Below are 27,023 nucleotides of genomic sequence, written 5' to 3' on the forward strand. Positions count from 1 at the left end.
AGTTTTGTACTAAATATATCCATTGCACATATCTTCTTAAGTTAAAATTAATCTAAACTTATTGGAAAATTATGTTTTCTTCAGTGTTATCAGAATCAAGGCTCTGTTAATTCCCCACAAGAGTTGCATAGAAGAATAAGATACTATATTTTGTTTGTATGTATTTAGTGTTTTGTATAATATCAGGAACCGCTGACTAAATTTACTCAACTTAGGGCATTAAATATCGTGTACTTCATAGTTTGAGACTGTTCACTCAAATAGGGCAATGAGTACTATTCTATCTAGATGTGTAAGTGTTTTTTTAAAAATCACACAAAACGGTTTTTTTATATATACTAAAAAGTGGAGGGAGATTTGTTTAAACAAATATTTCTAAAAGAAATATGTACGTAGTCCTGGAAATTATTTGTGGTAAGGAAATATTCTTTACTCCAGTTGCATTTCTCAGACAATAAAGTGGTGCATCCATGCTACCTCCTAAAAAAAAAATAATCTAAAAAATGTTTAAGGTTTCTGACTTCACTAAGCAGTTAATAGAGCTTCTCATGAGAAGATTTTTTTTTCAGCAGTCTTAAAAGTTCAAGGTATTGGTTATGAGAAATGCTGTGCCAATTTATATAAGCATTCACGGGCTAAAATAAAGACCTAATTTCTGTGTTAAGTTTTTAAAAACAATTATCTCCCCATAATCTGTTGTTTAATATATTTTGATATCTTTGGATGCTTGAAGTAAAATAAAAATTATTTAACTTTTCTCCTTGAAAAATTATTTTTTATACTTAAAAACCATTTTTAAGAACAAAAATTACATTCATAAATAGTTAAATATTTGATGTTGCTATGAACCTTTGAGTCAGAACTGGCCAATAGCAGACTCTGCAGCCTATTTTTACAAAGGTAATAAACTGAGGGGAAAAGGCCCACCCTTCTCCAGAGCCGTTGGTCAGTGCGAAGCACATTCCTTTGGGTTGACGCACAATTCCTTACCACTAAGCCACCAAAATATTTGATGGGTAAAATTTATTGACAAAAAGATGCTTAATCTTGCCTTCTGGTCTTACTTAATTAAATTTAGTTGCTGGCAAAGAAATACTTGATTGGATAATTTCCTGTGCTTCACTTATAAACAGAATGATTTCTAATATCACATTTTTTAATTGATTTTTAAGATCCAAATCTTAGCTTCATCTAAAAATATAATGTCTGTGAATATATTTACACAATATTCACTGATAAATGTTCTCCCTGACTCAATAAAAGAAGAAAATAATTTACAATGAGGCCATTTGCCCACAGGACCTATTTCCTAGGAAAACTTCTCAAAGCTCCCATTATGGCACTTGATTCATATTTTTGCCAGTCAGTGTTGTGGAAGTTCTTGGTCAAAGGATTGTAGTGGAAACACTTTTGTTACTAAACATTGTCATAATGTAAAAATTACTTTTTATATAATCAAGAATACTGCAAACATGAATGATTCTAGAACATATTATGCTATGTGACGTAAGCCAGATATAGAAAGGTAATTATGATATAATACCGCTGATACAAAAAGCTAAGGAAAGGTTTGCACACAGATAAAGTCAATATTGGCTAGTTAGCATGGGTAGGAATGGAGGGAGAGGAGAGTAAAATGAGTGAATAAGATGGATGAAAGGAAAGGCAGTATACATAAGAGGTTAATTAATCATTGTGATTAGTTGATTACATCAATTAATACTGTTAAAAAGTCTATGTATGAAAACCCAGTATAGTTTGTAAATCTTGACTCAGAAATTTCAAAACATTTTAATAGGTAAAAATAGAATTATTTCCTTTGAAATTTTATAACTGACAGATGTCTGTACCCAGTTTTGAACCTTTTTAAGCTGTTGTCTGATGATTCTTCATGTCTGGCTTTCAGTTTAAAAATATGTATGGTAATTTAAGACTTCAGAATTTTTTTCTAGTAAAGAATGAAAAATTTTTAGTTAGCATTAGAGTATCATTCATACAATATATTCCATAACATCTTAGCTGAATTTGATTATCTAACTCCAAAATCTCTTGCTTCTCTTCTTAGAATTCAGAATGAAAGATTACATATTTGAAAATAAGGCCCTTAGTTAATACAGTCTAGAGGATAAGCTCTTTGAGCTAGATAGTGGTCTTTTATTATAAAGACCAAGCAGGAGGCATGAACAGGGACCGTTCCCAGGGAAGGATGTTCTGCACAAAAAGGAGGAGGCGCACCAGATTCCACTGACTGCCCTGAGCTTACTGTGTGGGCCTCCCAGGCTACAAGAGGGCTTTAGTGGACAGATGAGGCACCCTATCTGCAGATCTCTAATGCAGTTTACTGGCTGGTATGTTTAGAGCGCTAATAACTCCATAGAGCATATAGATACATTTTTCTTAAATTTTTTTTAATTAATATTTTTTAAGCGTGTACTGTCAAATCAGATCTGACTGGTACCGGAGGAGATTGTCTCTCCTTCAGTAGAGCATCTGATGGATTCGAACCATGCACCTCTGGGATTGCAGTGCAGCTTTTTGCTACTAGGCCACCAGAGCTCGCCAATATAGATATATCTTCTATCCAGTACCTAAATATTCCAAAGATTGCTATGGCCTTTAAGGTATTAGAAAAAGGGGAAGGAAAGATGACTCTGTCCTTTTATATTCTGTTTTTGCCTCTAATTGTATCAAGGCTGTTTAAAACTCATTATAGGTGCCTAGAATCAAATGTGTTTGAAACATCATTGATTTCCCTTTGTGTTTGTTCCTTTCTAGGATGCAAGGAAAGCTTGTGCAGATGCAACTCTCTCTCAGGTAAGAGCTACTTTGATCATCCAAGGCCAACACCTGATAATAGTTTAGAGATGGTGCTCACACCAAGGACCTCCAGCACTAATTCTGAAGGGAAGTCCAACAGCTGCCGCTAGACACATGAGGTGGAGGTATTTTAAGATTAAAAAAAGTAATTCTCAAGCTTTACATCATTGCTTTTACAAAGGAGGCTGTCTCATATCTGATCCTCCAGAAAGTGATTGTTTTTTTCTTTTTATTCATTGTACATTTTCATTCTCCTTTTCACCAGCCCATTATGCAGTGCATCCTTGTTTCAGAATGTTGTAATACACCTCCAGCAGGTTTTAAGAAGCTGTAAATCACACAAGAGGAGATTACTTGTATTTCTCCCATGCAGCAGCTAGTGGTTTTGAACCACCTGCTTTGGGATTGGCAGCACAACTTCTTATCCATTAGGTCACCGGAGCTCCCTGATGGAGACTATACTGTTGTTTTGTGCTGTCATGTTAGACTTGACTTTTTTAAAATCCACTAATGTGGGTTTAAAACAAACCCACGTTTATTCCATAGGTTGTTGTTGAGTGCCGTCAAGTCAAGCATGACTCTTAGAGACCCTGTGAACAAAAGGCCTGAAGCCTTTCTATAACTAGCGTCAGTTCTCAAAGTTCATAGAGTTTCCAGAGACATGTGGTTTAGGAAGTGGATGCCTCTCCTCCTTCTAAACTTGTCTTAAACTGGGAGCTCCACCAGACATTGTCCACCATGGTCAACCGTTATGGCATTTGACCCTTTAAAGGCCTTAGGTTCAGCATCACAGCAAACCCAGATTACCTCAGCACAGCAGATTGACAGGGAGTGCTCTACAACTTTAGAAGAATGTTCCAACCTACTTTTAAATGCAAGGACCCTCCATGGGTAGCCATTATGGTGTTTGACACAACCTATATAGCACAGTTGTTTGGCATTACAGCAACTCCAAGTGACTTCAGTACAGCAAATAGACCATCTTGTATACCACTTACAAGAATGTCACCCCAAAATCAATGAACATTTATTTATTCCATATATAAACCTAAAATCATAGTGTCAGGCATATTGATAGGTCAAGGTGAATCAGAAAATATTTGTAGCCATTTTGATGCTATGAGTGGTAGCAGCGTAGGTACAGAGAGAGACTATTGTCTGGATCAGAGCCATAGGCAACACGTTGGCACACAGCTGTTTATAGTGTAGCATGGGCTGAAGATGAATGCTCATGTAAAGGCAGAGAGGAGCCAGGCCACGGGAAATAGCAGATTAGACAATAGAGAGAAGGGGGAGGTCAGGGCAGCACAGTGAGCATGTGCACAGGGCAGAAAGCATGAGGAGACCCAGACTGTGGGTACAGGGATGATTGCAGCAAAACCAGAACACAACAGAGTAGGAGTCATAAAAGGGGTCCGATTCAGTGTTGCTGTAACAGCCCTTTGATGTGGGTAGCATAAATTGCCCCTGAACTAGTCTTGGGAAAGGGTATGGGATACAGACCGTGAGTGAAGGGGCACCGCCTAAGCGAAATGGACGGGATGGCAGGAGCTCCAGGGTGCGAGTTTACTTCACTACAGATGTAAATGCTAAAAGGACCTTCTTTTTAAAGATTACAAACAACATCGACCCTGTGGGAAGAATCCAGATGCGCACCAGGAGAACGCTGAGGGGGCACCTGGCCAAGATTTACGCCATGCACTGGGGCACAGACTCCAGGTACCTGGGGACCTATTGGGGTGTGGTATTCGTGCTTCCAAGGGTGGCTTTGTTTTCTAGGGAAAGAACTGAGTGCATCTGTTGTCATTGGAGCTGGGGTAGGGGGAATTAAGTTGATTTAGATAGTGAAATTAAACATTGTATGACTGTAACACCTAACATTTTTAGATACCTAACAGTATTTTTTACATGCCTTTCCTTGAATAGTATATTTTGTTTAATTATCAGAGTGGAATTTTCTGCTTGGCTTTCTTTGTTCATGAAATTGTCTGCTTTGGTGTGTAAACAACTAGAGAACAAAAGATTCTATCTTTAGTCTGTTCCATACAGTATCCCATACAATTCCACATGCAAATGAGAGCTAGTTCCAATCCTTTAATGATGGCAGTAGTTGGGGGAAAAGAGCAAGCAAGCAAAAACAAAATGTCCTAACTAATCAATCTGCTTCAGAATTTATTATCAGACATTGATGATAATGTATGTTCCATTTTTGGGAACTTTGACTCCATCTGTGGACTCTTTGTTATCTTAAATAGCCAGGGCTCCAGTTGGGTCTTATCTGAGCTCAAGAGTGGTTTTGGCTCCCCAAGCAAAATACTCTTTTAGCAGCCTAGTCTTTTAGTTCAAGTGTCAGGAATGCCTGTGGTAAAACTGGCCTGGAAAAAAACTGACCTAAAGGGTAGTCAGTGCTACTAACATAGAGGTGCTGGGTTGCATTGAAGATCTCCAGGGATTGTGACCAGGGCAGTGGAGCTGTAATGTGGCTCAAGGAAGTCAGGAAAGTTGATACATGCTGACCGCCCAAGGTTGCAGGCTGTTGTTGTATGTAAGGTTTGGTGTTCATTCTGGACCTCAGATAAGAACTGTGCTTTGTAAGGCAGAATTCAAAGAAGAAAAGCGAGGAAGTGGACAGAAAGCTCGAAATTGAGAATAGTGGTTAACCTGCAAGGAGGAAGGGTGGCAGCAGAAGCCCAAGGGATATCCTGTTGGTCCTGTTACCCTTCTTGTCCAGGGTTGCTTGATATCCGTTTTATGCCTGCTCTTTACACTGTACCTTTGCTTATGTTCTCATGTGGAAGTCCTCCTTTACCAACACGAATAGGAAACAAAGAACGAATGGTGTTAAGAGACCTTCTTTTGCCATTTAAGATACAACTGTCTGTATTCAATATGGGGCATAAAAGAAAGAAGGAAACTCAGAAGAACCAAGTGGTTGGATCAGAGCCAAGCAGTAGCTTCAGCATCTCTCATCTTCTCTGTTTTATGTCTCGTTTTGTTTCTGAAAACATGGCTTTCTCTGGTAATGTCATTGTGTTCAGTGACATGATGGTATTTAAGTCATTGACACCAGAGTAGGTGAAGGAGTGCAAGAAGACAGTGCTCTTTTGCTTGAGCGAGGACAAGAAGAACATCATTTTGGAAGAGGTCAAGGAGGCCCTTGGTGGTGGTTTGAACCAGACTGTCACCATTCCCTATTCCACCTTTGTCAAGACAGTACTGGGTGAGGGCCACCAAAGCACCCTCTGATGTAACCTGTGAGACCAAGGAAAGCAAAAAGAAGGAAGTGGTGTTTATCTTCTGGATCCCTGAATTTGTGCACTTGAAGAATAAAGTGATCAATGCTAGCTCTAGGGACAGGGAACTCTCTGATGGTATATAGTTCATAATTGTTGCACTCATAACCAAGAAGCTTTCTTTTGGTGATCAAACATGAATTACAAACAACCTACTACAAGGTGGCCAAGGACCACTGTACCCTGGCAAAGAAACTGGGGATCAGGGGGGCAACACTGTCATCTCCTTGGCAGACAAGACCTTGTGAGCCCCTTCCAGACCCCTGCCTGGAACATCTGATAGCCCAAACCTGCCCACTGGGGGAGAAAATCACGACCGTGACCCCTAGGATTTTCACCCTTAATGGAAATGTTCTGGCCTTCTCAAATCACTTTACTTTCCAAGTTCCTCTTGAGTTGATAACAGACCAAGTTCTCCTTGCCCAAGAATTCTAATCTAGAAGAAAACAGCCTTCCCCCTCTCCCCAACAATACACATCTATGCCTCTCCTTTCCATGCTGTCTGCTTCTAACGCCAGCAATGATTCTATGCTTATCTATTTCCTTGTGTAAATGAATTGTTACATGGAGATGATTCCTCCCCATGCCAGGTGGTTGCCCTCCTCTTTTCCCCAGTCAGCCCCACTTGTTTGGAGATAGGACCAGTAAAGAACCTTTACTTAAATAAAAAAGTCAACTGTTGAGAGGGGAAAGAGCCATCAATTTTTAAAAAATAAGAAGACAGACAGCATGAACCAGCCTCAGCTCCCTGTGAGCAGGACAAGATGCTGCTTGGCTGTTAGTATGGATTGTTCCAAGATGGGCCACAGTAAAGGGACCCTGGGAGAATGGGAGAAAATACAGAATAGAGCCTCAAATTTAAAACAAAACCACAAAAATAGATCTACCTGACAGGTTGCAGCTGGAGGAATCCCTGAGACTGTTGTGCTGAGATAGCCCTAAACTTTAAACTTAAACTAATCCATGTGCTAACCCTGTAGCTAAATAGCAAATTGTTTAATAATACATAAATAAGAACAGTACTTATAAGAACTCTGCTCTTTTAGAAAATCACCTGTTTAAGACAGGACTGTCAACAATTCTAAACAAATGAGACTATAAAGGAGACAGGGTGACTAGATTAATGGAACAGGAACCAAAACAGAAGTAATGAGGATGTTTATGCATTGTGACGAAGATAGCCAGTGTTACTGAACAACTCGTGTGTAGACATACCTAAATTGCTGTGTAATTAATTCTTCACTGAGTAACATCATCATCATAATTTTTTAAGACTCTGTTATCTGGAGCCTCTTAGGGAGTTCTTTGTTCTCGATAGCTGTGTTTTGACTGGTTAAAGTCCAAAACAGCTGTTTTCAATTGGGATGCACATTTTGCTTCAGTTTTACTTCCTGTCTTTATCAACCTTCTTGTTGTTAGTGTTATATGCTGTCGAGTTGCCTGCAACTCATAGAGACCCTGTGTACAACAGCCCTAAACCCTGCTCTATCCTTTGCCAGTCTTACTGTCTCTGTCACACCTACCCCCATTTCCCCAGTCACTGAATCAATCCATCTCATCAAGGGTCTTCCTCTTGGCCGTCCTTCCACCCTCCCAAGCATGATGTCCCTCTCCAATGACTGGTCCCGCCTTGCAACATCTCCAAAGTGTATGTCAGACGAAGCTTCAGAATCGTTGCCTCCAGGGAGCAGCCCAGTCTCACCCTCTCTAGGACAAACCTGTTTGTTATCAATTTTACATTCTGCAATTTTTTTTTTCCTAACACAGGTCATAATTTGGAATACCTGTTTTATAATTCGTAGATGCGCTTAGAGATGAAGTGATGGGTTTATGTGCAAGTGTGTGGTATAATATACTCAACAGTTTATTTATAGTATGCTCACTTTTATTTAAACTCTTCATTTGTGGCATTTGAGATTCTTTGTCAGTCACCTGAACCAAAACCAAAGTTCTCATCTTGCTAAAGCCTGGCTGTATTGCGGGCAAAATGAAACTAAACTGAACTAAGCTTAGAAGTAAAACACAAAGGCTTTAGGTATTGGCACTTCAACTGCTGCCTTCAGAATCATGGAGTCTTTTTGGCTTACCTGTTGGCTCTTGCCTTTGTTCTGGTGGTGGCTGGCAAGGTCAAGGATGTGCACATTGGTAAAAGCTCTGGGAGGCAAAGCAGACCCAGTTCTTGAACCTTACCTGGGATTAAGAGGCGTGTCTTCTCTCACCTTCTGGAAGGATAAATGGGCAGCTTAACATTTCTTCTAACCCCCTGTGCAAGTCAGCAAATATTAAGGCTCTCTAGCCATGTCCGAAGGTGACCTTCCCAACTTTCCATGCCCAAGAGGATGAGCCGATGAGCCCCTCTTAGAGCAGCTCTGAGACTCTGCTCACAGCCTGGGCTGGTGCTGTAAGAGCCAGGGGACAGAAGTAGGGCAGCAGACAGGGTGAATGGAAATAGAGTTCTTGTGGAATCTAGATATAGGAACTTGTTTTAAGACACAGCAACTGAAAAATCATCTGATGGAGCCTGCACTTACTTAGTTCTGTAATTTTTAATTTAGTGTTGAAAAGATTTTTATTCTCTGCCAAACTTGTTGATGTCTCTTGAAAGAGATTGGTACTTAATGCCTCAAAATGCCAAGTTTGGTCGAAAGCATCCGTGTTATCAAATTGACTGGGATTACTTTTACCTCATCTCTTGACCAGCTTCAGGAAGCTGAGTAACTCATGGTGAAGTCTTTCAGACCCAGGTATCTTGCTGTAATCTTTGTGTCATTAATTCACTACATAAACAGAATACTTCTCTCCGTGGAATTTTGCAAGCCAGCTCTTGTCTCTATTCCTGAAAAGCATTGTTCCTACAGACCAAAGTCCTAAGGGCAGTGAACAAAGTGCTCACTTACTTTGCCTGCTAAGTAACTCACAGTTCTGCCCATGAGCCATGAATTCCTTTTGTACTATCTTAATTCTGCAAGTTTGAAAGAACACTTCTCAGCACACAGATCCCAAACTTAGGTCATGGGCTGGGAGGATCATTAATACAGTGCTAGTCTCTTCTGTATACCCAGGCTTGGACCGCTATAGTTTGTCATCTCTTGACAAGGAAGATGGGAGACCTCATTATATCTCTACTACTCCTGGAGTTCAGGAAATGTCGTGCTTTGCTGTGGCTTAGGGGACAGATGGGTAGGGGTAGGGTTGTAAAGGGGATGTTTCATGAGTTGGAATATTTGAAAGTATATTATTACTAATTTATATCTAGGTTTATCTGTGCCATAAATTGCATACTAGAGATCTCTCTTTGTCTTGAAAAATCTGTGTTTTATTTATAATGAAAAAAAATCATGTCACCCATCTTGGCTGATACAGGACATGCCCTTGGCAAATGGGGCTACTCCAGGCCAAAGGCTCTTGAATCTGAACTCTGCCTATGAGAATATTTTCTTTTCTCCTTGTAATGTTGGTCTAACATAAAACTTTTTTTCTTCCCTTAAAATCAAGTATATTTTGTCTTGGACTTTGAAGCACATAGTAGAAGTCCCTGGAGTTGCAGGATTCATGCTTTAGACCATGCTTTGTTGCTGTGATACTGAGAAGTTTGTTTTGCCTTTCTCTCCAGGCTGCTAGTTAGTGCCTCACAAGATGGCAAACTTATCATCTGGGACAGCTACACCACCAACAAGGTAAGAGTCGGGGTGGTCCCTCCCCTGCACACCCAGACACGGGAGATATTCTCACTCTAGGTACATGCTCATTGTACGAACAGGGAGTGAGGAGCAGAAACAAAGTGAATTTTGTTGGTAGTGAATTCTTACAGAGGGGGTAGGAGCTACATCCTGCAGCTAGCTGATTTACTCTGTCTTCTAATAGACCAGGTACAATTCTGTTGTAGTTTATCTTCTTTTTAAAAAAATACTTTCTCATGTTGCTGGGAAAACTCACAGTTTAGTCTATCTTAACATTTCTTTCTTTCTTATATTTACATTGTAGAAATACATTTTTTCATTTAGTTATTAGCTTTGTAAGAGATAATCTAAGAGATGTCATAATTTGGACTATCATTAGATATGTGTTTTGTTGGGTTTTTTTAATCCAAAGTTGTATTGGGTCAAATGGAAAAATGCTGTCGTTTTTCAGATACCTACATGAAAGGTATAACTCTGTTATATTTTAGGGAGTTCTGATGACCTAGTGGTAAGGTGTTATGCTGCCAGCCTAAAGGCACTGGGCACAACTCCACGAACTGCTCTGTGGGGGAAAACATGCCATTTACAGGCTCTGAAAACCCACTATGAGTTGGTTCTAACTCACTGGCACTTAAGAACAATATAACTCACCCCCCATTGAGTCTACAAGGCTATAAATCACATGAGAGAAGATTACCCATCTTTCTCTCAGAGAACCACAGGTGGATTCAGATGGCCAGAGACATGTGGCCTTTGGATTGGCAGTGCAATGCTACTTGTACCATCAGGTTGAAATGGACCCATAGCTGGTGCTCTAGCAGGTTTTCAGAGGCAATACATTACTCATGGGAGTTGGTTTCCCATCTTTGTCCTGCGGGGAAGCTAGTGGATTCAATCCATACATCTGTGGTGAATTCAATCCATTTTCCTGTGCAGAAGTGGTTTGGGGTTTGTTTGGGTTTTTTTAATGACCTTATAGCCAAAAGTGTCTTATGGTTATTGTGCCATTTTGCTCAGGAGGTGCTGCTGTCCTTGTTATTCTACCTAAACTTAAAGTGTAACTTGAAGAAAAAAAAATTGACGTTTCTTTATGCAGTCCTGGACTTCTAAATTGTTTTTTCATCTCCCCGTGCTAATCATTTTCAAAATCATGTTGGCATTATTTTACTCTTACTCTATATGGAAGGAAAGCTAAAAACTAGAGGTAAAGTTACAGCACTAGTAATTGATAATCAAAATGTGGTTGTATTTGTATCATCTGTCTCCTAGGTCCATGCCATTCCTCTGCGTTCCTCTTGGGTCATGACTTGTGCATATGCCCCCTCTGGAAACTATGTGGCCTGTGGTGGCCTGGATAACATCTGCTCCATTTACAATCTGAAAACTCGTGAAGGGAATGTACGCGTGAGTCGTGAGCTGGCTGGACACACAGGTACAAATCTGCGTGCTGTTGACCTGGGTGCACTCTCTGCTTAGGACACTTAACTGCTTCCCAGGAAGAACTTAATGAGATTGATTCAAATAAGAGGAAGTATCTGAAAACCACAGACCTTCCAGAAACATCTGTGCCAAGGAGATGCTTCCTGTTGAGAGTGGTGTGGTGCCTGTATCTTCCCTGTCTGAGCAGCCATCACTGACAGCAGCCAACTTCCTTTTCACATTATCACAATACAGTTCCATCCACTGTCTTCTCACCCATCTCCAATCTTGAGCACCACAGATAATTTCCTCCCTAAAATAAGTGTTCATGCACATCCCACTCTGAATTCATCAGTTGTGCACTTCCAGTCAGTGAGGCAGAGCAGAGTTCTGTGAGCTGTTGTTGTTTGAACATAGCCACCTTTACATGTTGAGTGAGAATTTTTTTTAATACTAAAAAGAAACTGTCATAGTTAAAGATTTAAACAGTGCTACTTCTGGGAGCTCGTGTGGTATAGGCCCTAGGGAATTTCAGGGCTAACCCGAAGGCCATATTTCTGGCAGAGCACCTCAACCTTTCTTGAGAAAGGCAGTCTCTTCTGATGCGATTGCAGCCTCAGAAACTATGTGGAAGATCAATTATGAGTTGGTTCTGACTTGACAGCAATGAGTTTGAGTTTTGACTATTTCCTTTGGTACCAGTAAAGTAGTCTGTTAAGTCATTTTGACCTGGTAAGAGTATGTCCTTTCTATTGCAAGTATATCCAAATGCCTTATCTATATGTCATTCATTTCCACTCAGCTCTTTTCCTTCTTATCTCTAGGGTTGCTCTCCTAAATTTTTTAGTCTCTTAAAGTCAAACATTAAGCCATATACTTTGTTGTTGATTGCCTTCAAGTCGCGGACAACTCATAGCGACCCTGTGAACAAAAGGCCTGAAGCCCCTCTACAACTATCGACATTTATCAAAATTCATAGTTTCCAGAGGCATGTTATTTAGGAAGTGGGTGCCACTCCTGCTTCTAAGCCATATACTTTAGGCCTTTTTAAATTTTCTAATGTAAACACTTAGAAGCTATAAACGTCCCTCTAGCATGACTTGCACTACTTTACACAAACACTGGTGTATTTTATGTTAATCATCATTTCCATGTGAAATATTTTACTTTCTCTTGTGATTTCTTTTTTTCATCCATAGCTGCTTAGAAGTATATTGTTTAAGTATTAGGTATTTGGGGTTGTTTTGTGTTGGTTTTTTTTTGTTGTTGTTGTTTTTTCCAGGTAACTGTTGTTACTGATTTCATGCTTCTGCGTCCTAAGGATATATTCTATATCATTTCTGTTCTTTTGAATTTATTAACACTTGTTTTCATGGGGAAATTTTCTATCATGGTTGAGCACTGCAGAATAAAGTGCAGGTGGAAGGTGCCTGGGCCCTGTTTTCTCTACATGTGTTAGTTAAATCATGGTGTTTTAATATTGTTCCTATCTTTCGTAGCTATACATTTTCCCTATGAATTCCTGAAATAGGGATGCATGCAATTCTGATTGTGTATTTGTCCGTTTCTCCTTGCAGGTCTGTTGTTTGTTGCTTTGTATCTCTGAACGCTCTCATTGAGCTGCACCATGCTGCTCTAGAAGCTGGGCTTCTGCAGGAGCCCTTGTCAGTGCTGTACACTTCAGGAAAGACTTTGGTTAAGCTGATGTTTTAATGGTCCTTAAACCAGTATCAGCTTACAATGTTTGGTACTGTCATTTATTTTCATCAGATTGAGTGTATCTCCTTTAATTTTTAAATAAAGGATGTGCTGTTAGATTTGTTAACACATAAGAACATTTTTTAAATGGTGCAGGAGAGAATATCTCCAAAATTTTCCATTTCATAACATTTTACGTTTTGTGAGCTGCCCCTTTAAAATTATATGGCTTTTGTGCGAGCTCTGGTGGCCTAGTGGCAGGAAACTGCACTGCAATCCCAGAGGTGCGCGGTTCAAATCCACCAGATGCTCTGCTGAAGAAGGAGGAACAATCACCTCCTGTACCAGTCAGATCCAATTTGACGGTACACACATTAAAAAAAAATTATATGGCTTTTACAAATTTTTATGGCCTTTAGACTTGATAAATTCCTTCAGCCTCAAATCTATAAAGGTGAAGATTTGATAAATGTAAAACAGTGTTTATTTTTAACAAGGGGGAAGGTGTGAGATCTTATTGGTTTGACTGTTTATAGACAGGGTTGTTGATTGCTGTTGTCTTGTTTAAACTTTAAAGAATCCAGTGGATGAGTTTAATGTTCTTCATTTATACCTGCTTCTTCCTGATCTAATTCAAATTAATCTTTTAGAAAAGGAATAATACATATATGACATAAAGAAACATACTTTAATGTGTTGCTGGAGAAGGAAGAACAATCTCCTCCTGTGCCAGTCAAATCTAATTTGACAGTACACATACACAAATAATAAAAATTAAAAAAAACAAAAGAAGAAGAAGAAACATACTTTACTGCTAGGAATATCAGGGTGAACCTGTACTATGGGTAGGACACATTTATAATTGATAAAAAAGTAGCAATTGCTGAGAATTTGCCTTCTAAGTGTGGGATTTTTTTGGTACGCATGGTTGAAAAGTTACCTTACAGAATCTTAGAAACTCGGTTGCACAGAAAATAACTGTTCCTCAAGATGCTCATAGTAGACTTAGCAAGTCTTTTTGATTCTCCGTGAAGGTGTACAGAAGCATTGCTTACAGTCAGATGACACTGTTGTTAATGAATTGTGTGTTGCTATTGTTTCCATTAATGACAAGCCCATATGGAACAAACAGAAGCTCTTTGCTACCCAGGTTTTAGAAACTCTTTTGGCAGTACTTAAGGGAAAACATCAGATGGGCTTTCTGTCTTGTCAATGTTTAGTCTTTTAAGATTCTGACTTACAAAAGAAAGGATCTCTCTGAAAATAACTCACTGAGTGAATTCATAGTGATCAGAATTAAACATACATGTTAATTATCAACTTAGTACCTATAGACTAGAATTTCACAAGTCTTGTTTTGGGGAAAGTAATATTTATAAACACATTTCTATTGTAATTGATAACATTTTAACTTTCTGTTGTTTTTAGGTGCTTTTGAGCCATTTCCAGCTTAGAACAACTCCACATGATAAAATTTTCTAGACTAATCTTTTTTTCTGTTACAGGAAATGTATTAAACAAAAGGCTTTTAACTTTTAAAAGAAACACGTGCACCTGAATATAAATTAATGAAAATAACACATCTGCATAGATAATTGTTCAAATCATAGCCATCCTGTGACCCTATGTACAACAGAACAGAGTTGTCGCTATGTTTGATCCCATTGGTGGTGGTGTTACGTGCCGTCGAGTCATTTGCGACTCATAGCGACCCTATGTACAACAGCCCTAAACCCTGCTCTATCCCATGCCAATCGCATCGCCTCTGACACACCCATCCCGATTACCCCAGTAGCCCTTGTAAAAATCTGTTTTCTTCAATGGTGATTAATTTTATAAAACATAATACATGAGATTAATTGTATGAAACAATGTGAATGAAGAATAGTGTGAAACAGTGTATACGAACTTTGTTCGCAAACCAGTAAAAAAAGAAAAATCCATTTCCTTCAGGGTCTTCTTTTGCACTGACCCTCCACTAGGCAGTACTCTTATGGAAATAGTCACCAGGTCTGTCCCTTGTGGAAATTTTGTTTGGGTTTGAACTACTAACCATTCGATTAGTAGCCATGTACTTAAACGTGGTGCCACCCAGATTCTGTTTTAAGTTCATTAATGGCTCTTATTTTTGTTAATAAGAATATTTTTCACATTCTAACTCTTTGTCTCCCACTCTTGTACACACTTCTGGGATTGCCTGCAGAACAGATACCCCAGGGGTTAAACCCATGGACACACAGTTTACACTTGTCTTAGGCATTTCTGACAGGTTGTTTGACCATGATGGCGCTCCACCAGCTTTTCAAGATTATCAGTATTAACAGAAGCGAACTACTGCTTCTCATATAACCCACTACAGGGTTTCTTTTTTCCTCAATCTCACCCTGTATAATAGGCCAGTTTTCTTGTTCTGAGAATGTTCTTGTCACAGTGGCCAAGAACTTGTAAATACGCTTAATTAGAAGTATAAAAGGTTTTTCAGTACCGCCTTTAATTGCCTGCTGACATTTGGCTCTTGCTAGCACATACCATGGACATGGGCAGTGTCCTCCTGTGCAATTGACATCCTCTGAAAAGCTGCTGGAGGGTCAGCTATGGGTTGATTCCTACTCCATGGTACTCAGCAACAAGTGTATGTACTTCACTGGCCAAACCTTCATTTTCTACAGAGTTTGTTCCTGTGGTCAGATGTTGAAAATTCCATGATTGTGTGTGTGCACAGGTCCTTAGATGGTTCACACAGTGAAATATTTGCTGAGAGATCGGTGCTTCAAACAGACCTTACCGTCTGTTTCCAAAAGGGCACAGCTTTAAAGATCCTGTGGCACAGTTCTCCTCTGCACGTGAAGTGCATCACCACGTGTCAGAGTCAACTCAGCGGCACCTAACAGTAGCGAGCAGCAGCACTTTCTAGACCTTGGGTTCAGATGTGCCTTGCGTCCTCTTTTCTTGACCCTAGGCTTGCATATTCTCCTCTTTCTGTTTTGCCTCTGGGGTGTCTCACAAGCTCTAAGGTCAACTCCTAGAACAAGGCCATCCAGTTATAGTACTTCTTCCCCAGAAACAACCCTTGACCCTGAGTTGCTGGGCACCTTCCTCACTTACCCTACCTTTCCTCAGATCCTCTTGCCTCCCGTGCACTCTTCAGCTTGTTCTTCCACCAGGCCCCAACCCCCTACACTTGGCGGTCAGCCACTTCCAGGTCCCATCCAGTTCACTCGCACTGCTCCTGGGACTGAGCTGCACTGCACCTGGCATGACCAGCACAAAGCTTCCCAAGCTGTGTCTGTGGCCTGTATAACTGCGAGTCATCCCCCCTGTCAGTCACACTGTGCAGGCTAGAGGGGGCGGTGATGGCGTCGTCACCACACTCTGGCATAGGTTAGGCTTTCAGAAAGTTCCCACCAGGATGGCAAGGTTTTCTCCCGAAATGTCCCATGCACTCCTGTCTTTAGTAACAATAGTTGTGGTTACCATCATTTTTTAAAACATTTCTTATGTGCACATTCAGCTCTGTTCTTAAGAAGTTAGGTTAGTATGAGAAAACTGGTACTCAGGTTAAAGATTTTGTGGAAACTTTCCTGGTTGGCAAGCCACCAAGTTGAGAATCAATGTAGTGTGTTTTGTTTGGGTCCTATTAACAGTGCTTCTTGCATGTTGATGGTTTAAGTCAGTGAATATTCACTGAACTTAAAAACTGATTCCACCTTTTCTTTCTTTTTAGTGGGGAGAAATAAAGTTGTAAAATGTGATAATTATACAGTGGTTGGTTGTTTTTGTTATTGTTGATTCAAATTTTGGGGTGTGGGGTTCCCCCCCTTATTACAGTGAGGTATAAATGAACCAAAAGGTAGGGGCATAGTCTCCCTACAAGCTTTGTTTAATTAAAAGTAGCATTTGTGTAAATGTTTAGAAAATTCAAGCTACAAAAGGAACACTAACTCCTTCCCCCTCCATTTTCTGTTTCTGGGAGATAACCACTGTTAGCCTTGATGCGGGCTTCCCTAGGCTTACGTTCACCTCAGGGGTCAGCAAGTACCCTGCTTGCCCCGCTGGGAGAAGTGCACCTCTCAGATTTCACTGTGGACTTTTCTAGCCTTTGTCTTGTCTTAGAAATCCTGACATAACCACATTCACTCTTGCCAGGACATTATTTCTTGTTTATTTGTTTGTTGTGTATATACACCAAAACATACACCATTTCCACATTTAGAGTTCATTGGCATTGACTGTGTTCCTCTTGTTGTGTCACCATGCTTGTCATTTTCTTCTCCACATTGTTGCATTAACTTAACTCCTGCCTCCTGAGCAGAGACTCCGATGCCTTTCTCACTCCACATGAGATTAATTAACTTTTGTTTCTTTTATAATAATCCTTTTTAAAAAAGGATTCATTTTAAAAATTCTCTGATGTATCAACAAATCTAACAACAGCACAGCCTTTAATTAAAATCAAAGGAGGTTTTTAAATGGTTTTTTTCTTTCTTCTTTTTATTAATTTTAATAGACATTTACAGAGGTTTTGGATTTTTTCATATTTTATAGTCTTATTTCATTAGCAAATAGAGATCATAACAGTATGTCATGATCTATTTTCATCAGTATGATGTTTTCACAGCTTATCCATGTTGCAGCGTGCATTAGAATTTTATAGTTGAGTAATCTTTTGTTAAACGTGTGTGCCCTGTTTTGCTTTATAAATGTGGTTGTTTTCCCAGCCTTCGTTCTCTAGTAGCCTGTCACTGGTAATTGCATGGTAATTGGATGGCTCCAGAGCCTCTGATCATTTAACAGTACTCAGGAACCATTAGTTTAGAATTTGTCTCTAGTTCTTGAGATGAAGAGCTGATGAGAATGGTTGCTCAGAGATGGTTTCTGAAGGAAAGGAACAATTAAGCTGACTTGAAGCAAGAAATGATGTGAACCAGGAAATAGAATGCCATTTTAGGGAGAGGAATTGAGCAGAGGCTCAGAAGTAAGAAAATAGGATCCTTGAGAGATTGGCAGCCCCTAGAAGAGCTCTGCGATGCCTGAAGGTGTGGAATGGGCATGTTGTGTGTGGTATGTGGCATGGAGTGAGCCCCTGGGCGTACCTATATGTCTCTTCCTAGTGGGCTTTTGGGGGATGCTTGAGTAGCCTGTTCTCTAGGCCCATAGCTATAGAGTCTTTGTTTTCTGAATATTTCTCTGTGGTACCTGTTTATCTTTTTCTGTTCAGAAAGTGACTGTCTCCCTCCATTATCTCTCCCACAAGCAGACTTTCCAGTGGGCTCGCTTCATATTCACATTAATTTCCTTTTTCTAACTCACTCACAGTCACTAAACTTCTCTGGCACAGGCTTGGCTCACCTTGTTTGAAAAGTGTACCGTCACATTGACATCTGTGTATGTCTCCTCAGTTTAAGAAGTGTGGCTGTTAGCTCCGTTGATGAGAAGGCTAGGGCAGTTCAAATCCATCAGATTCTCCACTGGAGCAGGAAGGGCAGTCTCCTCCAGTGCCAGTAAGATCTGATTTGACAGTTCAATACAGAAAAAAAGAAAGTTAAGGTCGCCTGTTGTCAGGTCTGGGCAGGCTTCTTGAATGCCTGTGGGCCCTGGTTGGGTGAGTAACTCATTGCTGTTCTTTAAGCCAAAACAAAAGCACAAAATAATAACCAGCTGGGTGATTGATTGGAGATCTGACCTTCTGACATGCACTCTGTAGAGTTGTTTTTTTTAAACTTTGTCTTTTCTCATTTCAAAAATGATTTAAGATGGGGCATCATAAGCAGTGCCCACCAGTCCCAGAGAAATTCTCCACAGGATGGGTAGTGAAGTGTCTGCAATCCAGGCCATGTTCGCAGTGCACCGTTTTAACGGTGGGAACACAGCTGTTTCCATCTCACTTACCTGTTGTCCTGGCAACTGTCTTTACAGAATCCTCAATTCCTCATAGGTGCTGGCAGAGCATTTTCTCCACTTCCATAGAATCACTGCACAAAACTGGTTTTTACAGCCTTTTCTTCTTCTGTTCTCATTCCTTTCCTGATTTCCAAACCTTGAACTAACCTGCCTATGATTCTGACCTCTTTTCCACCCAGCAAGCCCTCCTGCCTCCTTCCCAAAACAGACAGCCTTCTTGTACCTCCCTCCCCAGACCCACCTTGCCAGCCAGGGCCCTTCCTTTCCTTTTCAGCTCCTTGAACTGCACTCTCCACTTCTTTTATCTCCTCTGTGGTGGTTTTATCCTTTCTCCTCTCTGGAGGCAGGTCCCAGGCACAGGCAAGGGCTCTTTTGTTCAATAATCTTGGAAGTGCCTAGATTGCTCCCCACTTCCACACCAGAATAGATATTTATTTGATAAAGAAGTAAAAGAAGGGAGAAGGCAGCTCCAGGCTTTGATTTGTTGAGCAGGAAGTGGATGAAGAGATCCTTGTGACTGTGAACACTGTTGTTTGGTCTGTATCTGGTCAGTGCATTCACTGATCTCGATGAGTGGGGGGAGGGGGGAGGGCTGTAATCTGGTGTTCCCCAGTAGGCTAGTGCCTCCTCTTCCCAAGTGCTCCCGCCCAGCAGTGTCTCCTCTCACCGGGTACTCTCCATCACCCAACAGTGCTGCTCCACCATGGCCTCCTCTTCCCTGGGTGCTCCCATTCCCACCCACATCAGTTCTCCCACCCTTCCTTCCCTCATTTTTTTTTCTGCCATGCGGAAGATCATGGCAAGGTATTCAGCTTGGTTTAATATAGATAACTTCTCATTATGTTTATTTATAAGAGTACAGCACCAGGCCTGCTGGACATACTCATCATTTGGGTCTCCCATTTACCAGGTTACTTGTCCTGCTGCCGCTTCCTGGATGACAATCAAATCGTCACCAGCTCTGGAGACACCACCTGGTAAGTAGCTGGCTGGAACAGGCAGCATACGGTCCTGCCCAGCAGTCATGGCTGCTCCAGTCTCTGCCCACCCTACAAGCTGGTGAGGAGAATCTGAGTGAAGAGAGTAGGGGAAGCAGGTCCTGACATGCATTGTTGTTGTTGTTGTTGTTGTTATGTGCCATCGAGTCGTTTGCGACTCATAGCGACCCTATGCACAACAGCCCTAAACCCTGCTCTGTCCTGCGCCAACCGCACTGCCTCTGACACACCCATCCCGATTACCCCAGTCACCGAATCAATCCATCTCATAGAGGGTCTTCCCCTCCTGTGCCGTCCCTCCACCCTCCCAAGCATGATGTCCCTCTCCAAGGACCCGTCCCTCCTGGCAACATGTCCAAAGTATGTCAGACGAAGCCCCAGAATCCTTGCCTCCAAGGAGTAGCTTGGTTTAATCCTCTCCAAGATGAATCTGTTTGTTTTCCTGGCAGTCCATGGTACATTCAGTACTCTTCTCCAGCACCACAGCTCAAAAGCATCCACTCTCCTTCTGTCCTCCCTAGTCATTGTCCAACTCTCTGATGCATAACAAGTGATTGCAAAGACCATGGCCTGTATCAGGTGCACCTTAGTCTCCAGAGAGACACTGTTGCTCCTGAGTACTTTAGAGAGGTCCCTAACAGCAGACTTTCCCATCGCAATATGCTTTTTGATTTCCTGACTGCTGGTGCCAAGAGTGTTGACTGTGGAGCCGAGCAAACTGAAGCTATGAACAATCTCAATCTCTTCGCCATCCATCCTGACGCTGCCAATTGGTCCAGTGGTGAGAATCTTTGTCTTCTTGACATTGAGCCTCAGTCCATACTGAAGGCTGCAGTCCTTGAACAACCGCAACAAAAGCAAGAGGTCCTTCTCATTTTCAGCAAGCAGGGTTGTGACATGCATTAGACCATCTTTTAATTTCAAATGGCCCTTTAAAATGGTCTTGAACACAAAACAGCAATGATTGATCAAGGTGTTCCTGATACGTTTCTAGATTTCGAAGCTTAAAAATTTAGTTTTATATTAAGAATTTATTTACAGATCTTTTAAACTACAGTCTTGTGCAAGGTTCCTATCTTTCTCTTTTCCCCTGTGTGTTTATACCTGTCTCAGCTGGAGTGGCATCCACTTCTAAACAACATGCCCCTGGAACCTCTATGAACTTTGAGAAACCACAATAGTTACAGAAAGGCTTCAAGTCTTTTGTTGATAGAGTTCACTGTGAGTCGTGCTTGACTCGACAGCAGTCAACAAGAAGTTTACTTAATATTCCTCTGGTCTCATTATTTTACCGGTGACAAGCATGTTTTAAAGTAGATTAGCTAGTATCACAGTTGCAGGTGAATTCTATAAAATGTCCTAATTTTTTAGAAATTATGTTCCTGAATTTTCCACATTTTACTAATAGATATGAAACCCAGTAAAATAAGCTCTACAAAGTTTTTAATTGTTGCATCAAGATATATCATGTGAAGGCTCAGGTACTCTTGAGACTCCTTAATGAGGAGGATTTGTCGTTGTTGTTTTTGGTGTTGTTTTTTTTTTTTCAAACTTTAAGGCTCATTTTAGAAGCAAACTGTCCTGATGACATGGAGTTTTTGTTTTGGGGTGAGTTTGAGGAGGGGAAGTGTGAAGGAGCTGCAGTGTAGCCAGCTCTGGTCAGCACTCGAGGGACCTGGTTCCTTCCTGTGTCCAGCTGCCAGGCTCAAGTCCCCCTTTTCTCAGACTGCTCAGCTTGGAGGCTTGTATTGAATTATAAAATGTCCTTTTTATGTCAATTGCATTGATTCACAAAAGACTGATAATACAGAACTTCACTCTTGGGAAGGATTTCCTTATTAGAAATGTTTTAAATGTGGTTTCTTAGGGGAGCTCTGGTGGCCTAGTGGCAAGGAGCTGCAACTACAATCCTAGAGGCACACGGTTCGAATCCACCAGGTGCTCTGCCGGGAAAAGGAGGGACAATCTCCTCCTGTACCAGTCAGATCTGATTTGACAGTACACGCACACAAAAATTAAAAAAAAAAATGTGGTTTCTTTATGAGTACTCTCCCTAGCCTTTAGGAATAACATGCTTCCTTCCTCACTCCAAGAAGGGAGAAACCCCACCCATGTGGCTCACAGTGGTGAGTTTGATGGGACTACACAGTGACAAAGGGCAGCCCAAACCAGAATCCCCAGGAATGAATGATGTCATGAAAATGTAAGCGGTGCTGCTCTCTGTAGTTGAAATGCAGAGACTGACACAGGCTGTGGTGCCATTGACATCTCCTTGACTGCCCATGCCACGTAGGTAGTGGTTCCAGCTCACAGCCACAACATGACAACTGCTTCTGTCTGTGTGCCCAAGAAGCCAACGGGCCCTTAGTACATCCTGGTCCTTGTTTGCCTGGAGGTGTCCCTAAATCCAGCTCTTCTTCTAGAGAAGACAAGGGAGAGACAACCTCGGGTAGCACTGTCCTCTCTTCCTTCTAGACATGAGCCAGTTGGCCCCCCGCCACTGTGCCTGGCACATTCTTCAGTATCTGTGTCCTGGAACGAACACAGTCACTCTTGTTAAGGGGGGATCTTATGTCAACATAGAGACCACTGTGACCTTTAAGCTTAAAGTTTCATTTATTTTCTCATTTGTTTTCTTGCTTTTCATATTACATGTTTGACTTATGTAAGTTAAAATTGAAGCTTGGAAGTTCTCAGTGATTCTGGAGTTAAGTTTGTCCCTTGAGCACTTGTTTCATAGGTGAGCCTAATACCCTGTCCTCTGCTCTTGCCCAGTGCGCTGTGGGACATAGAGACTGGCCAGCAGACGACCACATTCACAGGACACACTGGGGACGTCATGAGCCTATCCCTCGCTCCAGACACCAGATTGTTTGTCTCTGGTGCTTGTGATGCTTCGGCCAAGCTCTGGGATGTGCGAGAAGGGATGTGTCGGCAAACCTTCACTGGCCACGAGTCTGACATCAACGCCATCTGTGTAAGTGCTGGCACTACAGCCGCGGGGCAGCCTGCTCCCCCATTGGTGGAGTCGTGCTGTCTATTCTTAAGTTTAAGAGGCTTCTTGGCCAGGTGCTCCTCCTCACTCTTCTCTGCATGCAGTGTACAGATGATAATCTTTCCTGCCTTTGAATGCCGTGTTGCCAGTATTTCTTTTTAAACATTCGCCCGTTGTCTCTCTTTGCTTTCTCTTTGCAGTTCTTTCCAAATGGCAATGCATTTGCCACCGGCTCAGATGACGCTACTTGCAGGCTGTTTGACCTCCGTGCAGACCAGGAGCTCATGACTTACTCCCATGACAACATCATCTGCGGGATCACCTCTGTCTCCTTCTCCAAGAGTGGGCGCCTCCTCCTTGCTGGCTATGATGATTTCAACTGCAATGTCTGGGATGCTCTCAAGGCTGACAGGGCCGGTAGGTGATCCCCGAGGCTTTCCAGTGCTCTCCGACACTTCTGAAAATATCTACCAGTGTGGACACGACTCACTAGCTGCATGTGTCTCAGTCAGGGAGTGCCTGCAGGTTAGTGGTGAGCATGATTATAGTCCCCCAAGTGTTCACACGTGAAGTACACATGCAAGAGTGGATAAGGCAATGTGGCCGTTCCAGAGCCAGCAGCCCGGCCATGCTGCCCTGTGACACCTGCCCTGTGTCCTCTGGCTCATGGCACATGTGCAGTGTTGATGCTGAGTGTGGCATATAGAGGAGAAAGCACTTCTCGCATAAATGCAGAAGAGTTTTTATCTTATCGATTCCAAAGGAATCTCCTAGAGCAAGACATTTCTAGTATCTGCCTGAGTCTTATTGGCCCTCCATTTCCATGCTGCTTTAGGAGCCAAGCACAGTTCAAGAAAGACTGGCTTTGTGAGTGCAATTGTTGGTTTTCCATGGTTATTTTCACGTTAGGTGTTTATATTGGAGTTTGGCTTGTTAATAATAAACAAACGGTAGCAGTCCATAATATTGACAAGGAGGAGTGTAAGCAGAACTCTCAATTCACCCTCGAGTTAGTGAAAGACTGAGAGTCCCAGAGTTGGCCGAGACCAGTGTTGTACACATAGAGCCTTATCTCTGCAGTCATTGCGCCCCTGGTGATAAGCACAGGCCCGCTCTGGGCTCCCCTACCGTAACATGTATCATCCTCCTAAGCACATGAGGAAACTGGCTGGCCTAGATGTCAGGTCAAAGGATGGTTAAGAGATCGAGCCAGCCTTGAACCTAGCATCTGGCTACAGCAGCATGGGTGCTCTGGGCCACCATTTAACACGTCTGTCGCCTCCTGTTAGGAGGGGGTGGGATGGGGCATTAGAAAGGACTGTAAGTGCAGGGAGCAGTTATGCCAAGGTTCAAGAGCAGGTTAGTGTGTTGCTGTAGCTTGTGTGGTCAGTTAACACATGGGTCACATATAAGAGAATTTTCTGTGTGAAAGATAATGTTTGTTATTAAGTGCCGTCGAGTCGCAGGCAACTCATAGCAACCCTATGAAGGAGAGTCCTTGACGCTTGGGTGCCTTTCACCCTCTCTCCAGGTTCATAGGTCCATAGATAATGTTGGATTTGGAAATACTGACATCATCAAATCAGTCTTGAGAGTAAAGGGAGAGAGAAACTTTGGGATAAGTCAGAGGACTCCTGATTTCCAGTGAGTGTCCTTCCCTGCTCATTGAGCTCCTCCTCTCAAACTTGTGGTACTGGTGCTGAGGAAAGGAGAAGTCCCCAGGCCTCACCAAGAGCCTCCGGCTCTGAGTCACCTTCTTATTCCTGTGGCAGTAATAAGTATAGAGCGTGAAGGAAGAGGGTGTCTGTGACGTTAGCCTTCTGATTGTTCTGAAGCAACGGTGAACATTCTAACTTATAATTACCTGGAAGTTTAAATGGTGGGCATGCCCTGGGTGTGGAGTCAGCACAGGGTACCCTGTGTGCTAGCACCGCTCCTCAGCTCTGGATCCAGCTTCACACCAGAGACACAGCACATGGTGATGAACCGTAAGCATGTGCAGGGTTATAGATTTAAGAGAGGCATGATTGTGATTTTTTTTTAAAATTTTATTTTAAAGAAAGAAAATAAAAACTAAGGCTTTTGTTCTTTTTCTCCTTTCTTTTATGTAGGTCAGTTTTTTACATTTCTGGAGTGAGTGCTTAAAGTCAGTAGAAGAGGCTCTAGGTTATTTACAGTTCTCTTTTAATTCCTTATTGCCCTGTTTTCTCACAGCACATTCATTACCAGGATCTTCAATATATTTTTTGTTTTATTTAAACGTATCCCTGTGGCCTTAGGTACTTTTGTGTTCTTTTTAGATGGAGACATATACTAAACTTAGTTACCTGGAACAGGAATGGTCAATAACAGTATTCCAGTTTGATTTCCACTTGGAAAACCCCTTCCCCCCCACCCCCTTCTTGGCTCCTTTCCTTGGCAATTGAGGCAATGTGGGACTTGCCTGCTGGGGGCTGGGTTCCTCCATTACCACAGACCCACAGAATGAGACCCGTCTTGTCCCTTGGAGTGACTGTGCTTTGGCTTGCTCCCCAGGTGTCCTGGCAGGGCATGACAACCGTGTCAGCTGCCTAGGGGTGACTGACGATGGCATGGCTGTGGCAACGGGGTCCTGGGACAGCTTCCTCAAGATCTGGAACTAACACCAAGAGGTAGGCAACAGTCACCTTTTCTAAAGTGTGTCTTGTGTGTACTCTATTTCCCCCAGTTTTTCACTGCATTTGATTGTGTAACCTTTTTAGGATAGCTGATAGATTTTTATTTTGGTAGAGTTGATTAGAAATCAAAGCACATATATAGCACTTGTGTGCAGACACAGACAGATGAGCCCTGGAAAGAGCTTTAGCACCAGAGAACAAGCTCACCACTTTGCACTAATTATAGATTCTGTTTCTTTTATGTTATTTTAACGTTGAATTACACTTTGTTCACAATGGCAGGTGGACTCCACGGTGACTGGAAGACCATTCCAAACCCTGACAAGTTTCAGTGATAGCATATCCGCCCAACCGTACTAACTTGGACCCCCAACACCCCCTCAGAACTTCAAAAGGGCAAGATCTTCTTTTCCTTCACTTATTGCCGAAACAAAGAGCACAATTCCCATTAAGAGAAGACTCTGGCTGTAAACTAAAATTGTGCATTCCTCTCGGGACCATTGTCTTTGTTTTCTTTTTTGTCTTGAATGAATTTTAAAAGGAAATACTATAATAAAAATGTTAACCAGAAGGTAAACTTGAGTGTAATTGTGAAACAGACAACTTTTCACTAGTTTATTTCCACTTTAGACCAGTGACCCTGTTTTGTGACGTTCATGCAAAACAAGTTGAGGACTTTGTTTTATTATCTTGTAATAGTTTCAAAATTTCAAGTCGTGTTTGTAGCAGGATTTTGGAAAAACATTCACATTTCCTTTTATTCCTTTATGTTCAGTAGTCAGCCATCAAGGGAGTCTCGAACAGCCTTCCTGAAATGGCCCATTATGTAAATTCAGTCCCTGGGTTTATTTTCTGTTCAGTGTCACGGTGCCTGTCACATACAGGCGCTGGCGTGGGGAGGTGGTGTTACTGTAAGGCCAAGCACACACCATGTGAGCTGCAAGTGGGAGTCTGAACTGTCCCCCTCCCCGTCAGCTCAGACCAGGCACCCTCTCCACTCGTCCTCTCCTCCCTTCAGCCGTTTTGAACCCTCTTGGGGTTTCTGTGGTGTTGGAGGGACGTCTCTGTGACCTGACACTACCCTGTCCCACCCTGACCATCAGGAGAGGCCCACCCTGCACTTGGGTCGTCAGTCAATTGTTTGTGTATGAAACAATGTATAAATCAATGTTTTGAAAATAATCTCAAACTTTCTAAGTTAAATTTTAAAAGATTTGATCATTTGCCATATTGGGTGGGTTTACTCTTAGAATCGCATGCTGTAGAAATGCTCAAAGTGCATATAGGACTCTGTCCTTAGATGTTTTTTCTTTACGAAGTAACCCTTCACTGTTGTCGCCGCAGCGGCTTTGTCCACCCTGTCACCGCTCTGTGCACACGTAGGCAGTACACCAAGCGGCTCTGCACGCTCCAGCAGCGGGCGCATCACCACCTCCTTTTTCTTTGAGAGAGATGTCCTGTTCCAAACGATTGCTGCTGGAATCTGAGGATGGGGCGGGAGCGGGGAGGGAGCAGGGAACAGAGATCTAACCTTCCTCTCCCCGAGGACTCATGCCCGCCACCTA

At 42.0% G+C, this 27,023-nt stretch overlaps 1 protein-coding gene across 1 annotated transcript in view; it reads left to right on the forward strand.

Annotated features, from left to right (window-relative positions):
• Positions 1 to 25,448, forward strand: part of GNB1 (guanine nucleotide binding protein (G protein), beta polypeptide 1) — a 51,518-nt gene extending 26,070 nt beyond the window's left edge. The window contains exons 3-10 of the mRNA XM_006885826.1: positions 2,776 to 2,814; positions 4,430 to 4,536; positions 9,724 to 9,787; positions 11,060 to 11,222; positions 19,719 to 19,785; positions 22,582 to 22,783; positions 23,002 to 23,218; positions 25,337 to 25,448. Coding sequence (XP_006885888.1) covers positions 2,776 to 2,814; positions 4,430 to 4,536; positions 9,724 to 9,787; positions 11,060 to 11,222; positions 19,719 to 19,785; positions 22,582 to 22,783; positions 23,002 to 23,218; positions 25,337 to 25,443 — 966 coding nt within the window. The 3' untranslated portion in view covers positions 25,444 to 25,448. The remainder of the gene's footprint in view (positions 1 to 2,775; positions 2,815 to 4,429; positions 4,537 to 9,723; positions 9,788 to 11,059; positions 11,223 to 19,718; positions 19,786 to 22,581; positions 22,784 to 23,001; positions 23,219 to 25,336) is intronic.
• Positions 25,449 to 27,023: the final 1,575 nt, after the last annotated feature.

Source organism: Elephantulus edwardii, unplaced genomic scaffold, assembly GCF_000299155.1.
Source record: "Elephantulus edwardii isolate Elephantulus edwardi_28Jun2011 unplaced genomic scaffold, EleEdw1.0 scaffold00045, whole genome shotgun sequence".
Classification (NCBI taxonomy): Eukaryota; Metazoa; Chordata; class Mammalia; order Macroscelidea; family Macroscelididae; genus Elephantulus; species Elephantulus edwardii.